Source organism: Chaetura pelagica, unplaced genomic scaffold (assembly GCF_000747805.2).
Source record: "Chaetura pelagica isolate M959 unplaced genomic scaffold, ChaPel_1.0 scaffold171, whole genome shotgun sequence".
In the NCBI taxonomy this organism is placed as follows: Eukaryota; Metazoa; Chordata; class Aves; order Apodiformes; family Apodidae; genus Chaetura; species Chaetura pelagica.
In genome coordinates this window covers 609,396-622,824 of record NW_009952066.1, presented here as the reverse complement: position 1 = coordinate 622,824, position 13,429 = coordinate 609,396, and the positions used below count along the sequence as shown (strand labels likewise).

Sequence of the window (13,429 nt, the reverse complement as noted above, 5' to 3'; positions counted from 1 at the left end):
TGAGTAACTTCATTTATTCTACAGATATTTTGTGAAGAGAAATGTGCATAACAGAGGTAAAATAGTTTTGACAGGGATCTCATTGGTCATATGGTTCATTTCCTGCCATATGCAAGAACAGATACTATGCAAAATAATCAGCAATTGGAAGATGCTTTTAAGCATTTTCAAGATATATGTGAGTCCTACTTTTCATATTAGGTGACAAGCCTTTTTTTTGCATGAGTGCATTGTATGCAGTAAAGCATTTTCTGGTTGGAATACACACAAAAAAGCAAGTGAAACGTAACATTTGATACAGAGTGAAACAGCCAAACAAAGTAGCGTGATTTCAAAACACACAAACTGTTTTTAACTGATACTTGGAAGAGGTTACAGCTTCTTTAAGATTATATAGATTTAAAATACTTTGAACTACTAGTTTATGGGAAGGAAAAGCCTGTAATCAGTGGAAGATCTGTGAAAATCCCTGTAATGTTCTACTTTAATAATTTTTGTCACAAAGCTGCAGTAATCTGTTAATTTAAAATCCATTTCCGAGACTAGTAATTTTCTAAAGAAGTTAATCTTCTTTGTCTCATAGTAATCTTGTCTTTGCTAATTTCCTGATACCTCACTTTACTCATTATTCAGCTGGTGGAGACAACTGATGACAACCCCAGTGCTATTCCTGGAAGAGTAGCAACACCCTTGTGTAAGGCCCTGGGTGCAATTGCTTCTCCCTCTGTTGTGGGTAACAAAGCTAAAGCTCGTGATCCAGGAAAAGTGAACAATGGCAATATGTCTTGTTATCATTTTTTTCAATCTCATACTCAGCAACAAGAAGCTTTGTTCTCTTAGCCGTTAAGGATCAGTGGAATAATCCAGAGAATGAACTGCTCTTCTCAGTAGCAATGCTTACCACTATGGCAGAGTTATGGTAGCAGTTTTCAGTAATATGGCAGAGCTAAGAGGTTTTTTTCCAAAACAGTTTTTGATTAACAAATAGGAATTTTTCCAGAAAAAAATTCTACTGTTATTGACATTTTGAAGTTCCACTATTTTAAGAGAAATTTCTAACAAAATTATTCTGTTAGGATTTTTTGAGAGGCAAATAATCGGTAATATTAACCTTTTTATTCATGTCAGCATCTCCCAGAAAGCTCTGTCTTCAGTTATGCATGATTCTCCTTTCAGGACTCTGCTTTTAGCAGTACTATGTATCAGTATTTTTAGGATATGTTAACAAAATGTATTCGTTCTTAGATAAATGTGAGTCTTTTCATTAATATGATAGTACTATCAGCACGATTAAAGCAGAAATCAGGAAAAATATTTTAAATACTTCAAATGGGCAGTAACAGAATCATGACACCTGCAGAAGACACTTCTTCACTGTCACCGTTTGACTCAGGTCCGACAACAATGCTCTCGATCCCCTCCCCCTCCCACCCAGGTAGGGAAGGAGAGAGAGAAAAAGAGAGAGACTTGGCTGGATTGAAAACTAAACTACACAGCTTTAATTAAAACACTAATGAATGATACAAGAAAATATATACAATTATATATAGATATATTCAGGTATGGACAAAAGCCTCTCACCTCCCTCCACCCCAGCAACTCCCACAGCACTTCCCTGAACTGGGAAGAGTCCTGAGGAATCCCGGAGCTGCTGCTGGAGAAAGCAGAGAGTGATGAGGGTCGAGCTCAAGCCTAAGGGTCGACGATGATGGATGAACAGAGTCCTCCCCGGACGCCGGCCATGGACGGAAGAGAAGGGAAGAAAAAGAAGGAAGGAAGTTGTCTTCTGTGATCTCTGACCTTCCTTTGAGCTTACGTAGATATATGGAATGGAATATCTCTGGCCAATTTTGCTGTCTGTCTAACTCAGCCTCCTACGGGGGGGGTCACAGATCTCCCTGTAGTGTCTGAGCTGGCAGAGTGCAGGTGCAGCCTTGAAGCCTCAGTAGTTAGAAAAACATTCCACTGTCTTATCAGCCTAGCAGAACACACTGTTGTTAGTTACAAGAAAGCTTACTGAAGGAAAAAAAAAATCAGTAAAAAGAAAAATTGGCTTCATCCTGGCTCAAACCAGGACATTCACAAAATTTCCTTACAGCCCAAATGTATGATCTGGTGTGGATTCTCTTTCTAAAGACAAAATTAATGGCACTAAGACTTGGGTCATTGTTCAGTCAACTCAGAGGAAGATCTTATTTAAAAAATAAATAAATAAAAATTTAATAATTTTCCCATGGTCAAAGAGTGTGGGGAAACCTACTTGCAGAAACTTATTCTGCATTCACTAGCACTGCAGGTTTGGTTTGGTTCCTTGATTGCATAGGAAAGGTGTTTATATCAAATGTCATTTGGACAGGGAAAAATTGAATATTTTTTTAAAATCATGTCTTTTTTTTTTTCTAAAAAAGTCTTGATTTTTTCCAAAGGCATATGCAAGGTGTTGTCACTTCCAGTTTTGGCATGTGGGATTGAGCATGTCTAGCTTTACCAGTCTAATCGTTAGCCTCTAATCTAAACTGTTTGCCTTTCTCCCCAAAAGAATCAATGTGGAGCAATGGGTATCCTCCAAAAACCATTTCAGCGTGGTCTTGTGAGAGACATGGTAATTGCTCTTTATATGGAGCTGTTTTTCCATTGTCTGTATTAAAAAATAATCAAGTCTGGTGTAGTTTAGATTAGAAAGCTAACCATTTTACAGCTAAAATTAGGTGAATAGAATTGACATTGACAGTTAGAGTTGTTTCTAGCTCTTGCTTTAAAAGTCTGCTTATAATCAAAGATAGAGTAGGAACTTCTCAAAAAAAGATCTTTTTTGATGACATGCGCTTTTTGTTGTACGAATAATTCCATGTGTCTATCTTAATATTTGTCTGAAATATTTGCTGCTGGTGTGTTCACGGGTTTACAGATCACATTTTCCCTCTCGGTTCTTGCAGGGACATGACAGAGGTAGTTCATATTAAAGACCGAAAAGAAGTAATCCACGAGATGAAGTTTTCACCGGACGGCTCTTACCTGGCGGTGGGTTCCAACGACGGCCCGGTGGATATCTATGCGGTTGCGCAGCGGTACAAAAAAATAGGAGAATGCAACAAATCTGCTAGTTTTATAACTCACATTGACTGGTCTGTGGATAGTAAATTCTTGCAAACCAATGATGGTGCAGGAGAGAGGCTGTTCTACAAGATGCCATGTAAGTTTGCAAGTGGCTCATGTTGTGAACAAGTAAACTTCTGTGTTGATTTGAAGGGAACAAAAATAATATATCAACAGTACATGTACAAGTGGAGTTTCTTGACTGGAACTTATGTTTCTAATGTATCTATATTTCTAATGTTTTTTCACATGTGTATGTTTTAGCATGTTTATGTGCAGCTCCATTAGAACTTGTAAGATGTGTGATGTCATCAAATACCACAAATGTGAGACTATACTGATTTAAACTGTGAATCTTTATAGTTTATTGAGGTTAAAATACTAATCACAAGAAGAATACACAGATAAATGTGATTAAAATAAATGGAGTTCACTGAAAAGCAAATGATTACACAGATTATTCACTTGAATATTTTCAGCTGGGAAGCATCTAACTAGCAAAGATGAGATAAAAGGAATTCACTGGGCCTCATGGACCTGTGTGATAGGGTCTGAAGTGAATGGAATTTGGCCAAAATATACAAACATTACAGATGTCAACTCTGTGGATGGAAATTACAACAGTTCAGTGCTAGTGACTGGAGATGATTTTGGACTGGTTAAATTATTCAGATTTCCATGTCTAAAGAAAGGTAAGATAGTATTTTGTATTTCTGGAGAAAGTAATATTTACTTTGATATTGTATAAGTATATTTTCTAATGGTGACTTTTGATTCGTTTGTACAATTCAGATCATTGTGTGAACAATTCATAATCATACTAATGGACTTAAAGATGAGGCTTTAACCTTCTGTGTCTAGTGATTTCCTGCCAATGTATATGTACTAGTTTTTAGAACTTTTGAGAATATACGTAGTTTAATATGTGCTTACCCTGGTACTACATTTTCAGAAACAAATTCAGCAAGACTTTATATCATAGCAAAATTGTATCAACACCAAATGTACTACTGTAATTTGTCCAGAATATGCCAATTCACTGTTGCAGAAAATTCAGTATTGTGTCACTGTCCACTAGCTCTGTGTGAGGCTTTTATCACACATTGTTTCCTCAGTATTTGCACTGCACCATGCATAAAGCCAACAAAAACTAAATTAAAAATTTGGCTTTCCATAATCTTCAGTGTTTAATTCCATTTCATGTAAGTATATTTGCTAATAATAAATTTTATTTTGTATCTAATACAATGCACAACATGTGTATAATTCACACTAACAGTAATGGCCATAAAGGTGAAAATTAGGCTGTGTGTGTATCTAGTACTTCCTCCCAAGATTAAGTGCATTTTAGAAAACTGAAATGAGCGTGTCATTCATATTATTTTATGCCATTTACTTTTATTCTATGATATATCAGAATATCAAGAGGCATTTAAGTATTTCCTTTTATAATTTTTCATAAGTGTTTAGACTGCGTTTCCATTAAAAGCCTGACTTTATTAGTTACAATGTTATTTTTTTTTTCCTTCTTGCATGCTATTCTGTTTTGGTTCTTTTTAGGAGCTAAATTTAGAAAATATGTTGGCCATTCAGCACATGTAACCAATGTCCGTTGGTCCCATGATTTCCAGTGGGTTTTAAGTACAGGAGGTGCTGACCACTCTGTTTTTCAGTGGCGTTTTATTCCAGAAGGGATGACAAATGGCATCCTTGAAACCTCTCCACAAGGTAAAAAATGTCTACTCTTAATTTTTTATTAGATTAAATTGACAGAGAATGCAACACTGTTGGAAAAGCTTTTACTGAATTAACAGAAAAGATTTTTATTAGCTTTCTGTGGAATCACATATACTTAGATTATTTGGGACATTTTACCTTTCCAAGACAGCCATTTGTTTTGGGCAAGGTATGTTAACAACTCTTCTGAAGTATATGCTGAGGAATACATGAGTAGTGTTTGTCAAAGCATGTGAAGAAAAGAAAGATTTAATGTTAAAAATTAGCCATCTAACTTGCATTCAGAAGTCTGACTACACATGTTGAATTTTTAAACTTTCTTTTCAATGCAAATTCACACGTATATGTGGTAGCTGTACTTCAGGATTTTGTCCCTGTTACATCCATGATAGAATAATCTACAAAAGCTGTATGAACTACACAGTGACAACTGCTGAAAATTTCATTCCCTTCAGCAGAAGAGCAAATATTCACTCCATACCTGCACAGTTTCGTAAAATATCTATGTTGAAGACAAGGAGCACGCTGAAAGTTGTTCACCATTTCTCTATGTTTTCACTCCAAAGCCTGTTAAGAAAATAGTATTGTCTCAGATGATGGAAATGTACTAGTAACTACTCAGTTTTTATCCTTCCCACTGCCACCCTCCTGCCCCAGGCATTGAAACACAAGAAAGAGGAATTGAAACTGACACATTCAGTCAGCCCACATGATTTTTACAAGCTGTTTAAGCTTCCAAAGTGGTTAAATACTATTTTGCATGTAGTCTAAATAATATAAAAACATAACAGCCTATTTTCTTGTCATTAGATTTTACATACTGATTTTATTTATTTATTTATTTTTTTATGCAGAGGGTGGTGTTGATTCCTACAGTGAAGAATCTGATTCAGATTTATCTGATGTGCCAGAGTTAGATTCTGACATTGAGCAGGAAGCTCAAATCAACTATGATCGCCAGGTGAGTAAAAATTAACACACTGTGCCAATTATCTGACAATATATCATGACTATTCAGTAAATATAAGCATAGAAGTTTGCATCTAATTCATCAGACTATTCTAGGAAGATTATTTTGACAGTATTCACCGGATTACACAACCAATATACTGCATATTCAAAGCAGAGTACTCCTAATGAGTATGAAGCTTGTATAATACATTTATTTGTGACAGATCCTTTTTCAATGCTAAGGACAACACAACAATGTCCAAGAATTAAAATTGCCCTAGTTAATGGGAGCCAAGTAAAATTGGTCTCCAATCATCACTTAATCCACTTAATATTTTTATTTCTCTTTTCAGTAGAACTATATGATTAAGGTTGCGGAACGTCACCCTTATGAGGAAAGACTGAGGGAGCTGGGTCTCTTAAGCTTGGAGAAGAAAGAGGAGATTGAGGGGTGACCTCATCCATGTTTACGAATATGTTAAGGGCAAGTGTCAGGAGGACAGAGCCAGGCTTTTTTCAGTGATGTCCAGTGATAGAACAAGGGCAATGGCTGCAAAGTGCAACATAGGAGGTTCCACGTAAACATCAGAAAACACTTCTTTCCTATGAGAATGACTGAGCACTGGAACAGGCTGCCCAGAGAGGCTGTGGAGTCTCCTTCACTGGAGACATTCCAAACCTGCCTGGACAAGTTCCTGTGTGATGTGCTCTAGATGATCCTGCCTGGCAGGGGGGTTGGACTAGATGATCTTTCAGGGTCCCTTCCAACCCCTAAGAATCCATGATTCTGTGATATTCTGAGATAAATTAAGATCTATTCCTTCCATGCAAAAAGAAAACATATCAAATAATATCCTACACTGCATCGATTCTTCTCAGGAACGTTAATATGCCCTTCCACTCTCCAACCTGATCTTTCAGTGGTGATGTCTGCGTCATCACTGTAGGCTTGCCTGGTGATCAGGACTCTTGCCAAAACTTGGGTACAGCCACCAAATCCTCTGTGCTCATGTCACTCAGTCGTTGTGGGACTGCAGCCCTGTCACTCTCTTTGCTCGCCTTGTTACCATGCTCATCTCTTGGCTCCTTTTCTTCCACAAAGCAGCTTTACCTTGCTGATCCCTGGTGTGAGATTTCACCCTACTATTTGTACCCACACAACTATGTTAGAAAACATTATTCAAGTCAAACTATTACATGGAGTTTAGAAAATGCCATAAGAAAACATAGTGTTGCCTTTTTTAGCTGTATGGATTATGATTACACATTCCTGCAGGACTTCATTTGGTGTATAGGATATTTTGTTCTTACCTAACAAGAAACTATTCCATCCTTCTTCACTCATCATGCCATTCCATGGCCTTCTTAATTGCACATTGCTCAAACATGTCTCTGAAGATAGAGTACTTTCCTTTGATTCTTTCCATTCTGTTCATGATGCCAAGGGCTTCAAAAACCCTGATATTTATAACAGTCTGTGATGTGGAAGGGTGCTATTATCCTTGTTTTGAAGGCAAGGAAACATTAACATCAAATTCAGCTATCTGTCTTTCACTTGTATTTAAAATTGCCTGGGATCTGATTTTCAGAAGCTGTTGTCACTGTGAATGGAATATTACTTGTCACCTTGTTCTGTTAGGTAAAAGGTCAGAACTCCCTCAAACCAGAACTGGGATCTTATATTAAGCATGAAAAATACAAAATAAGCTTGGATCAAGTTGGTTTGAGTGATTTAATGGGTGTCATGGAGCTGCTTTCTAGACACTGGAAGGGTCACTTCTAATGTGTTCCATGCTTAAGCCAAGGACTGTCCTTCATCTTTTCACCTCACTTTCTAGATCCTACAATAATTCTGCAATTCTGGCAACAGCTTCTTTTACCTTTTTATTGCAGAAGTTTATCATTTTTGTCAAATGAAACAGAGGTTTAGTCAAGTTTTCTCCCTCCCCTCTCCTTTATTCCAAGTCTCACTAGAGTGTTTGTCCCATCCTCTGCCTCCGCTCCTCATTCTCTTGATTTTTCATCTGTATTCAAATCAGACAGCACCCTCCTCCATCCTGTCTGTGTGTCAAAAAGGACAACTGGGTTTAAAAACTAAAATTGAGAAACCAGTTGTAGACAGTTAAACAGCAATACTCCAGCCAGGTTAATGCATGAAAAAGCTAGGAGCAACTTTAAATAAAATCTCATACAGGAAATGTGAGACAACCTCGAGCATAAGTTGCACTTCACATTTTGTTAAATGAAATAATTTACAAAAAACATATGCAAACAAAACATTAATCTTACTTTGAGAAATTAATTTGGGTTTGTGGGTTTGTTCGTTTTTTAACTTAATGGATGAAGCAGGATGGAAGATCCTAGGTGTTGAGATGAATTAGAAAATTATGGTCTTTGGTAGTATTCACTGATCAGCAAGAATAAATGGATGAGAATGCTCAGGATCAAGCGCAATACATAAAAGTGACAGATACAATATGTTAAGGCTCTACCTACTATTTCAAAAGCTCAGCTCTTTTTATGAACACCTTTCCTGTAAAAATCCAACATTTCAGCTTTTCAGTCAGGTAGATTTCTGTGGTAATGGCAATTTCATTGTCCTTTTTTACAAAACTCAAGAAACAGGCACAGAAAACTAACAATAAAGCTGTATTCCAGCATTATAATAGATTTTGTTTAGTGCCAGCTTAGAGGATGTTTCAAACATCTTTAGCAGTTCCACAGAATCTTAACTTTTCTGAAATATTTAAATGCATATTATTTTTTGTCTTTAATGTATTTATAGAGCTGCAAGTCTACTTTGGGATTCTGGACGTATTTGCTAATAACTGAAGTGTGGTTGATTACTGTGTATTTCATCATAATCCCTAGATAGAATTCATTATGTTCATGATGTGCACTGAAGCACATATGAAGTTAAGACACTTAAAGATTTCTAGTCGATATTTAAATTCCTTTCCATTGAGTGTCACTGGAATCTTCAAGAAAAACTACACTCACATGTCAGGGGACTTCATTGTCTGGGAGACATTTATTGTTATCTGAAGTTCTGTAGGGAGCAATTGTGACTTTATTCTGTTTTGTAACTACTGAACATCATGTTAACATATATTAAATATAACACTGAAAAGAAAGTCTTTTTGTATTCATATATACAAATATTTAGAAAACTGGAGATGTGCAATTAACTTTAACAATTATTCTTCAGGTTTACAAAGAAGACCTACCTCAGCTGAAACAGCAAAGTAAAGAGAAAAACCATTCTGTGCCCTTTCTTAAAAGAGAGCGAGCGCCTGAGGACAGTTTAAAGCTGCAGTTTATACATGGGTAGAGTGATATTAGATAACACTTGTTTTTTCTGATTGCTAAAGTATCCTAACAATGTTAATGAATTCACGTCTGCGCCTTTAGCAAAGTGTTTTTCAGTCCTTGCCCACAGTTAATTTGTCATTATTACTGTGGGTAATTTTTGGAATATCAGACATAAGATTTTCTTTTCTAGGTTGTATTTGTTAAGGAGCAAGGGTTGTCATACTGTAGCCATATAGTAAATAATACATTATTGTTGCATTATATAAAATTACATTTTAAACTAGTTGTTCACTACACCATGTGATTCCTAGAGCAAAGATGCTCTGTTAAGTTGTTAGTGATGCATGTGATTTGTAAAAATGCCTGATATATGTATTTTTAAATCCAACTCCCTGTAAAACTTACTGCACACAATTTTTTGTGTATTATATATTGTTTTTGTGAAATCAGTACTAATGTAGGAGTTAGGTGCAAAGTAAACCATGAGACAATTCTTAAATGCCTGCTTGTGGTGGGAATAGTCTCTCTTTCACTTTGTGCTGTGATATTTTTGAGCTGAAGTAGACATTGTTGCTTTAAAAAAAAAATAATTTGCACAGTTTGTTACACCAATTACCAGAATAGTTTTGAAACAGAATGTAACTTGATTTATGTTTACTTCAGTTATAGAGGCTATGACTGTCGAAATAACTTGTTCTACACACAAACTGGAGAAGTGGTGTATCACATTGCTGCTGTAGCTGTTGTATATAACAGGCAACAACACACTCAGCGGCTGTATCTTGGTCACGATGATGACATCCTCAGCCTAAGCATTCACCCAGTGAAAGACTATGTTGCTACAGGACACTTTCCCTTTTTGCTGTGATATTTTTGAGCTGAAGTAGACATTGTTGCTTTAAAAAAAAAATAATTTGCACAGTTTGTTACACCAATTACCAGAATAGTTTTGAAACAGAATGTAACTTGATTTATGTTTACTTCAGTTATAGAGGCTATGACTGTCGAAATAACTTGTTCTACACACAAACTGGAGAAGTGGTGTATCACATTGCTGCTGTAGCTGTTGTATATAACAGGCAACAACACACTCAGCGGCTGTATCTTGGTCACGATGATGACATCCTCAGCCTAAGCATTCACCCAGTGAAAGACTATGTTGCTACAGGACAGGTGGGTATTTAGAAGTGGTGATCTGAACAAAGCATGGAAATGAATTCCCTTTACAATATATAATAAGGAAAAATTTGGTTCTTTTTGTCCTGCAGTACCATGTTTCCCTCTCAATATGTGTAAGCCATGTATTGTTTCCCATATCCCTGCCAAACTCCTGGGGAGTATTGGAAACTCAAATAGGTGATTATTAAGTAGGTAAAATAATCACCTCAAATAGGTGATGATTAAATCATTACTATACTACAGAGAATCTGCCAGTCTTATGCTGTAGCCTTGCAGAAAATCTTATATTCACTTGGAACCTCTGCTTTCATCTGTAAAAATGCAGGAGCTATATTTTATCTACACCTGAGGAGGCTTTGAGGTTTCATTAGTTAGTCTCAGTGTTTTTGTACTGTAGTAGCATTCCAAAGCCTTTTTCAGATAAAAGCTCTTTTATCTTGGGCTCTCTGCCAATACCTTGTACAGAGTATGATACGTTCAGTATATCCCTTTATGTTCATATGCATTCATATATAAAGATAAAATATATCATTAATATGGTTCTGAATTGCTTAGGTTTGAGAGACTATCTACTGATATTTCTCAAAAAAGAAAACAGTTGAAAAAGGTAAAGTAGGGCAAATGGAAAAGTAGTTACCTCTGGAGTGTTTTGAAGATATGATAGTGCTAATTACTGGTATTGGTGTGCTTTGAACTTCTGTGAGTAGATACTCTGATTAACCCTCTGATTTAGGTTGGAAGAGATGCTGCTATCCATGTTTGGGACACACAGACACTGAAATGTTTATCATTACTCAAAGGCCAGCATCAAAGAGGAGTGTGTGCACTGGATTTTTCAGGTCAGCCATAACCTCCATTTATCTAAGCAATTAATTGAAAAACAGCCCTTATGATGAAATCTTGATTTGAATAGCCAGCCAATTTTACAACCAGTACAAATTGTACTTGCAACTCTGCTGACAGTTTTGATAAAAACAGTGTCTTCAATAAAGTCAGTTGTGGACCTTTTGTCAATCTGTAACTGTCAGTCTGTAACTGAATTTTGTGATGTCTAGTACATAACACCAAGTGTACAGCTGGGACTCTGGCTGTCTAAATGGTGGCATTATAATTTTAAAGCAGGCAGAATGGTGAGTTGAAGTGTATAAATGAGAAGAGAATATGTTCTGTAGGTTCATACATATGCTTCAATATGCTCTGGCAGGGATGTTGGACTCGATGATCTTTGGAGGTCCTTTCCAACACCTAACATTCTGTGATTCTGTGATTCAAATTTGCTGACAATTCCCACGTTTTTCAGTGACTTTACAGAAGAAGTAAATATGAGAAACAGTTGTCTGCTGTTTCTTCTCTTTTTGAGATGGGTGACCTACGTAGTCTTAGTTCTCAAAGGTTAATTCCTCTATTTCACTTTGGAAAATATCATTCATATGGTGGTGACTGACTTATTTTTGCATCTTTATAACAATGTTTAGAAATTCATTCTCCCTTTTTTTATTTTATTTTTTTAAGAAGATTGCTTTAGCTGAACTATCCTTTTCTTAATTTGATTTTTTTTTTTTCAATTAAACATAATTTCTTTCTTTTTCTACTGTCTAGAAATATAGTAATAATTCATTAGGACTTGGATCATATCTGTGAGACAGCACTATATAAAAGAGGTTTTACTTTCACAAAGATAAGTTTGTAGAACTGAGTCATATTCCATTATTAGAGGTTGATCTGTTAGAAAGCAACTCCATGGAGGAGGACCTTGGGGTACTGGTGGACAAGTTATCCATGGAGCAGCAATGTGCCCTTGTAGCCAAGAGAGACAAGAGTATCTTGGGATGCATTAAGAACAGTGTGGCCAGCAGGTGAAGGGAGGTTCTCCTCCCCTTCTCTTCTGCCCTTGTAAGACCACATCTGGAGTGTTGTATCCAGTTTTGGGCTCCTCAGTTCAAGTGGGGTAGGGATATGCTGGAAAGAGTCTGGGGCTACAAGGATGATTACGGGACTGGAACATTTGTCATACAAGGAAAGGCTAAGAGACCTGGAGCAGTTTAGTCTTGAGAAGGGAAGACTAAGAGGGGACCTTATTAATGTCTATAAATACTGGAAGGGTGGATGTCAAGAGTGGGCCAGTCTCTTTTCAGTGGTGTTCTGTGATAGGACAAGGGGCAATGGATACAAACTAGAGCACAGGAAGTTCCACCTTAACATAAGGAAAAACTTGTTTAGTGTGAGGGTGTCAGAGCCCTGGGACAGGCTGTCCAGAGAGGTTGTGGAATCTCCTTCTCTGGAGATTTTCAAGACCCGTCTGGATGTGTTCCTGTGTGATCTGCCCTATGTGTTCCTACTGCAGCAGGGGGGCTGGATTTGAGGATCTTCAGAGGTCCTCTCCAACCCCTATGACTGTGTGATTATCAGAAGAGGAGCCTTGGTGTTCATCCAAGAGATGGAATTCAAATGTGAAATTGCTAATCCACGGTGGCATGTAACTTAGCTCTGAAAGCAGATATGGTACCAGAAGAAGCAAAAATTGATAAGGATAGTCTAATTGACATAGTGTGCATAGATGTTAAAAACCTTCTTAAGATCCCTAGTGGAACAAACGTTCATATATTTAGAAAACAATTACTTTGTGGTTTACATTTTTAACAAAAAATTAGATTCCTGTACAGATAATAGTATACCATGTATTAGAATGCATATACCTCTATAAAAGCCTAAAGAATTATCTGGCCATGTGGACATAAATCTGTACAAAAATATTAAAACTTATTTTAAAAGTGGCAACCACTGCCATCATTACAACATTGCCTTAGAACCTGATCCTGAGAATGCACATACCTCATTGTTCACTGGCTTTAGGTAAAGTTCTTAGCATAGAGAGGAGCAAATATGCACCTCACTACAGGCTCAGAATGCTGCTTTGGTCTTATGTAGGGTCTTGTTGGGCTTGTTGTTGTGTTGGTTATAGAGTTTTCTAAATTAGGTTCAGGTCACACTAGTTGAAACTTAAAGAAAGAAACCTAAAATTTCCAGCCTTTTTTGGCTGTATTTGACCTGGTGCTGGCTCTATACTACCACTTCTTTCCACCCTTCCTCACTCTCTACATCATCTGCTATTGGCGATGGCTGAAAACAGTGTACAGGGCTTGGTCACTTCAGC

At 36.8% G+C, this 13,429-nt stretch overlaps 1 protein-coding gene across 1 annotated transcript in view; it reads left to right on the top strand.

Moving 5' to 3' along the window:
* EML6 (echinoderm microtubule associated protein like 6) overlaps positions 1-13,429 on the top strand; it is a 111,740-nt gene that overhangs the window by 55,220 nt on the left and 43,091 nt on the right. Inside the window, exons 9-15 of the mRNA XM_010004607.1 lie at positions 2,937-3,193; positions 3,576-3,788; positions 4,657-4,824; positions 5,688-5,794; positions 8,993-9,111; positions 10,083-10,269; positions 11,009-11,114. Of these exons, the coding sequence (XP_010002909.1) occupies positions 2,937-3,193; positions 3,576-3,788; positions 4,657-4,824; positions 5,688-5,794; positions 8,993-9,111; positions 10,083-10,269; positions 11,009-11,114 (1,157 nt within the window). The remainder of the gene's footprint in view (positions 1-2,936; positions 3,194-3,575; positions 3,789-4,656; positions 4,825-5,687; positions 5,795-8,992; positions 9,112-10,082; positions 10,270-11,008; positions 11,115-13,429) is intronic.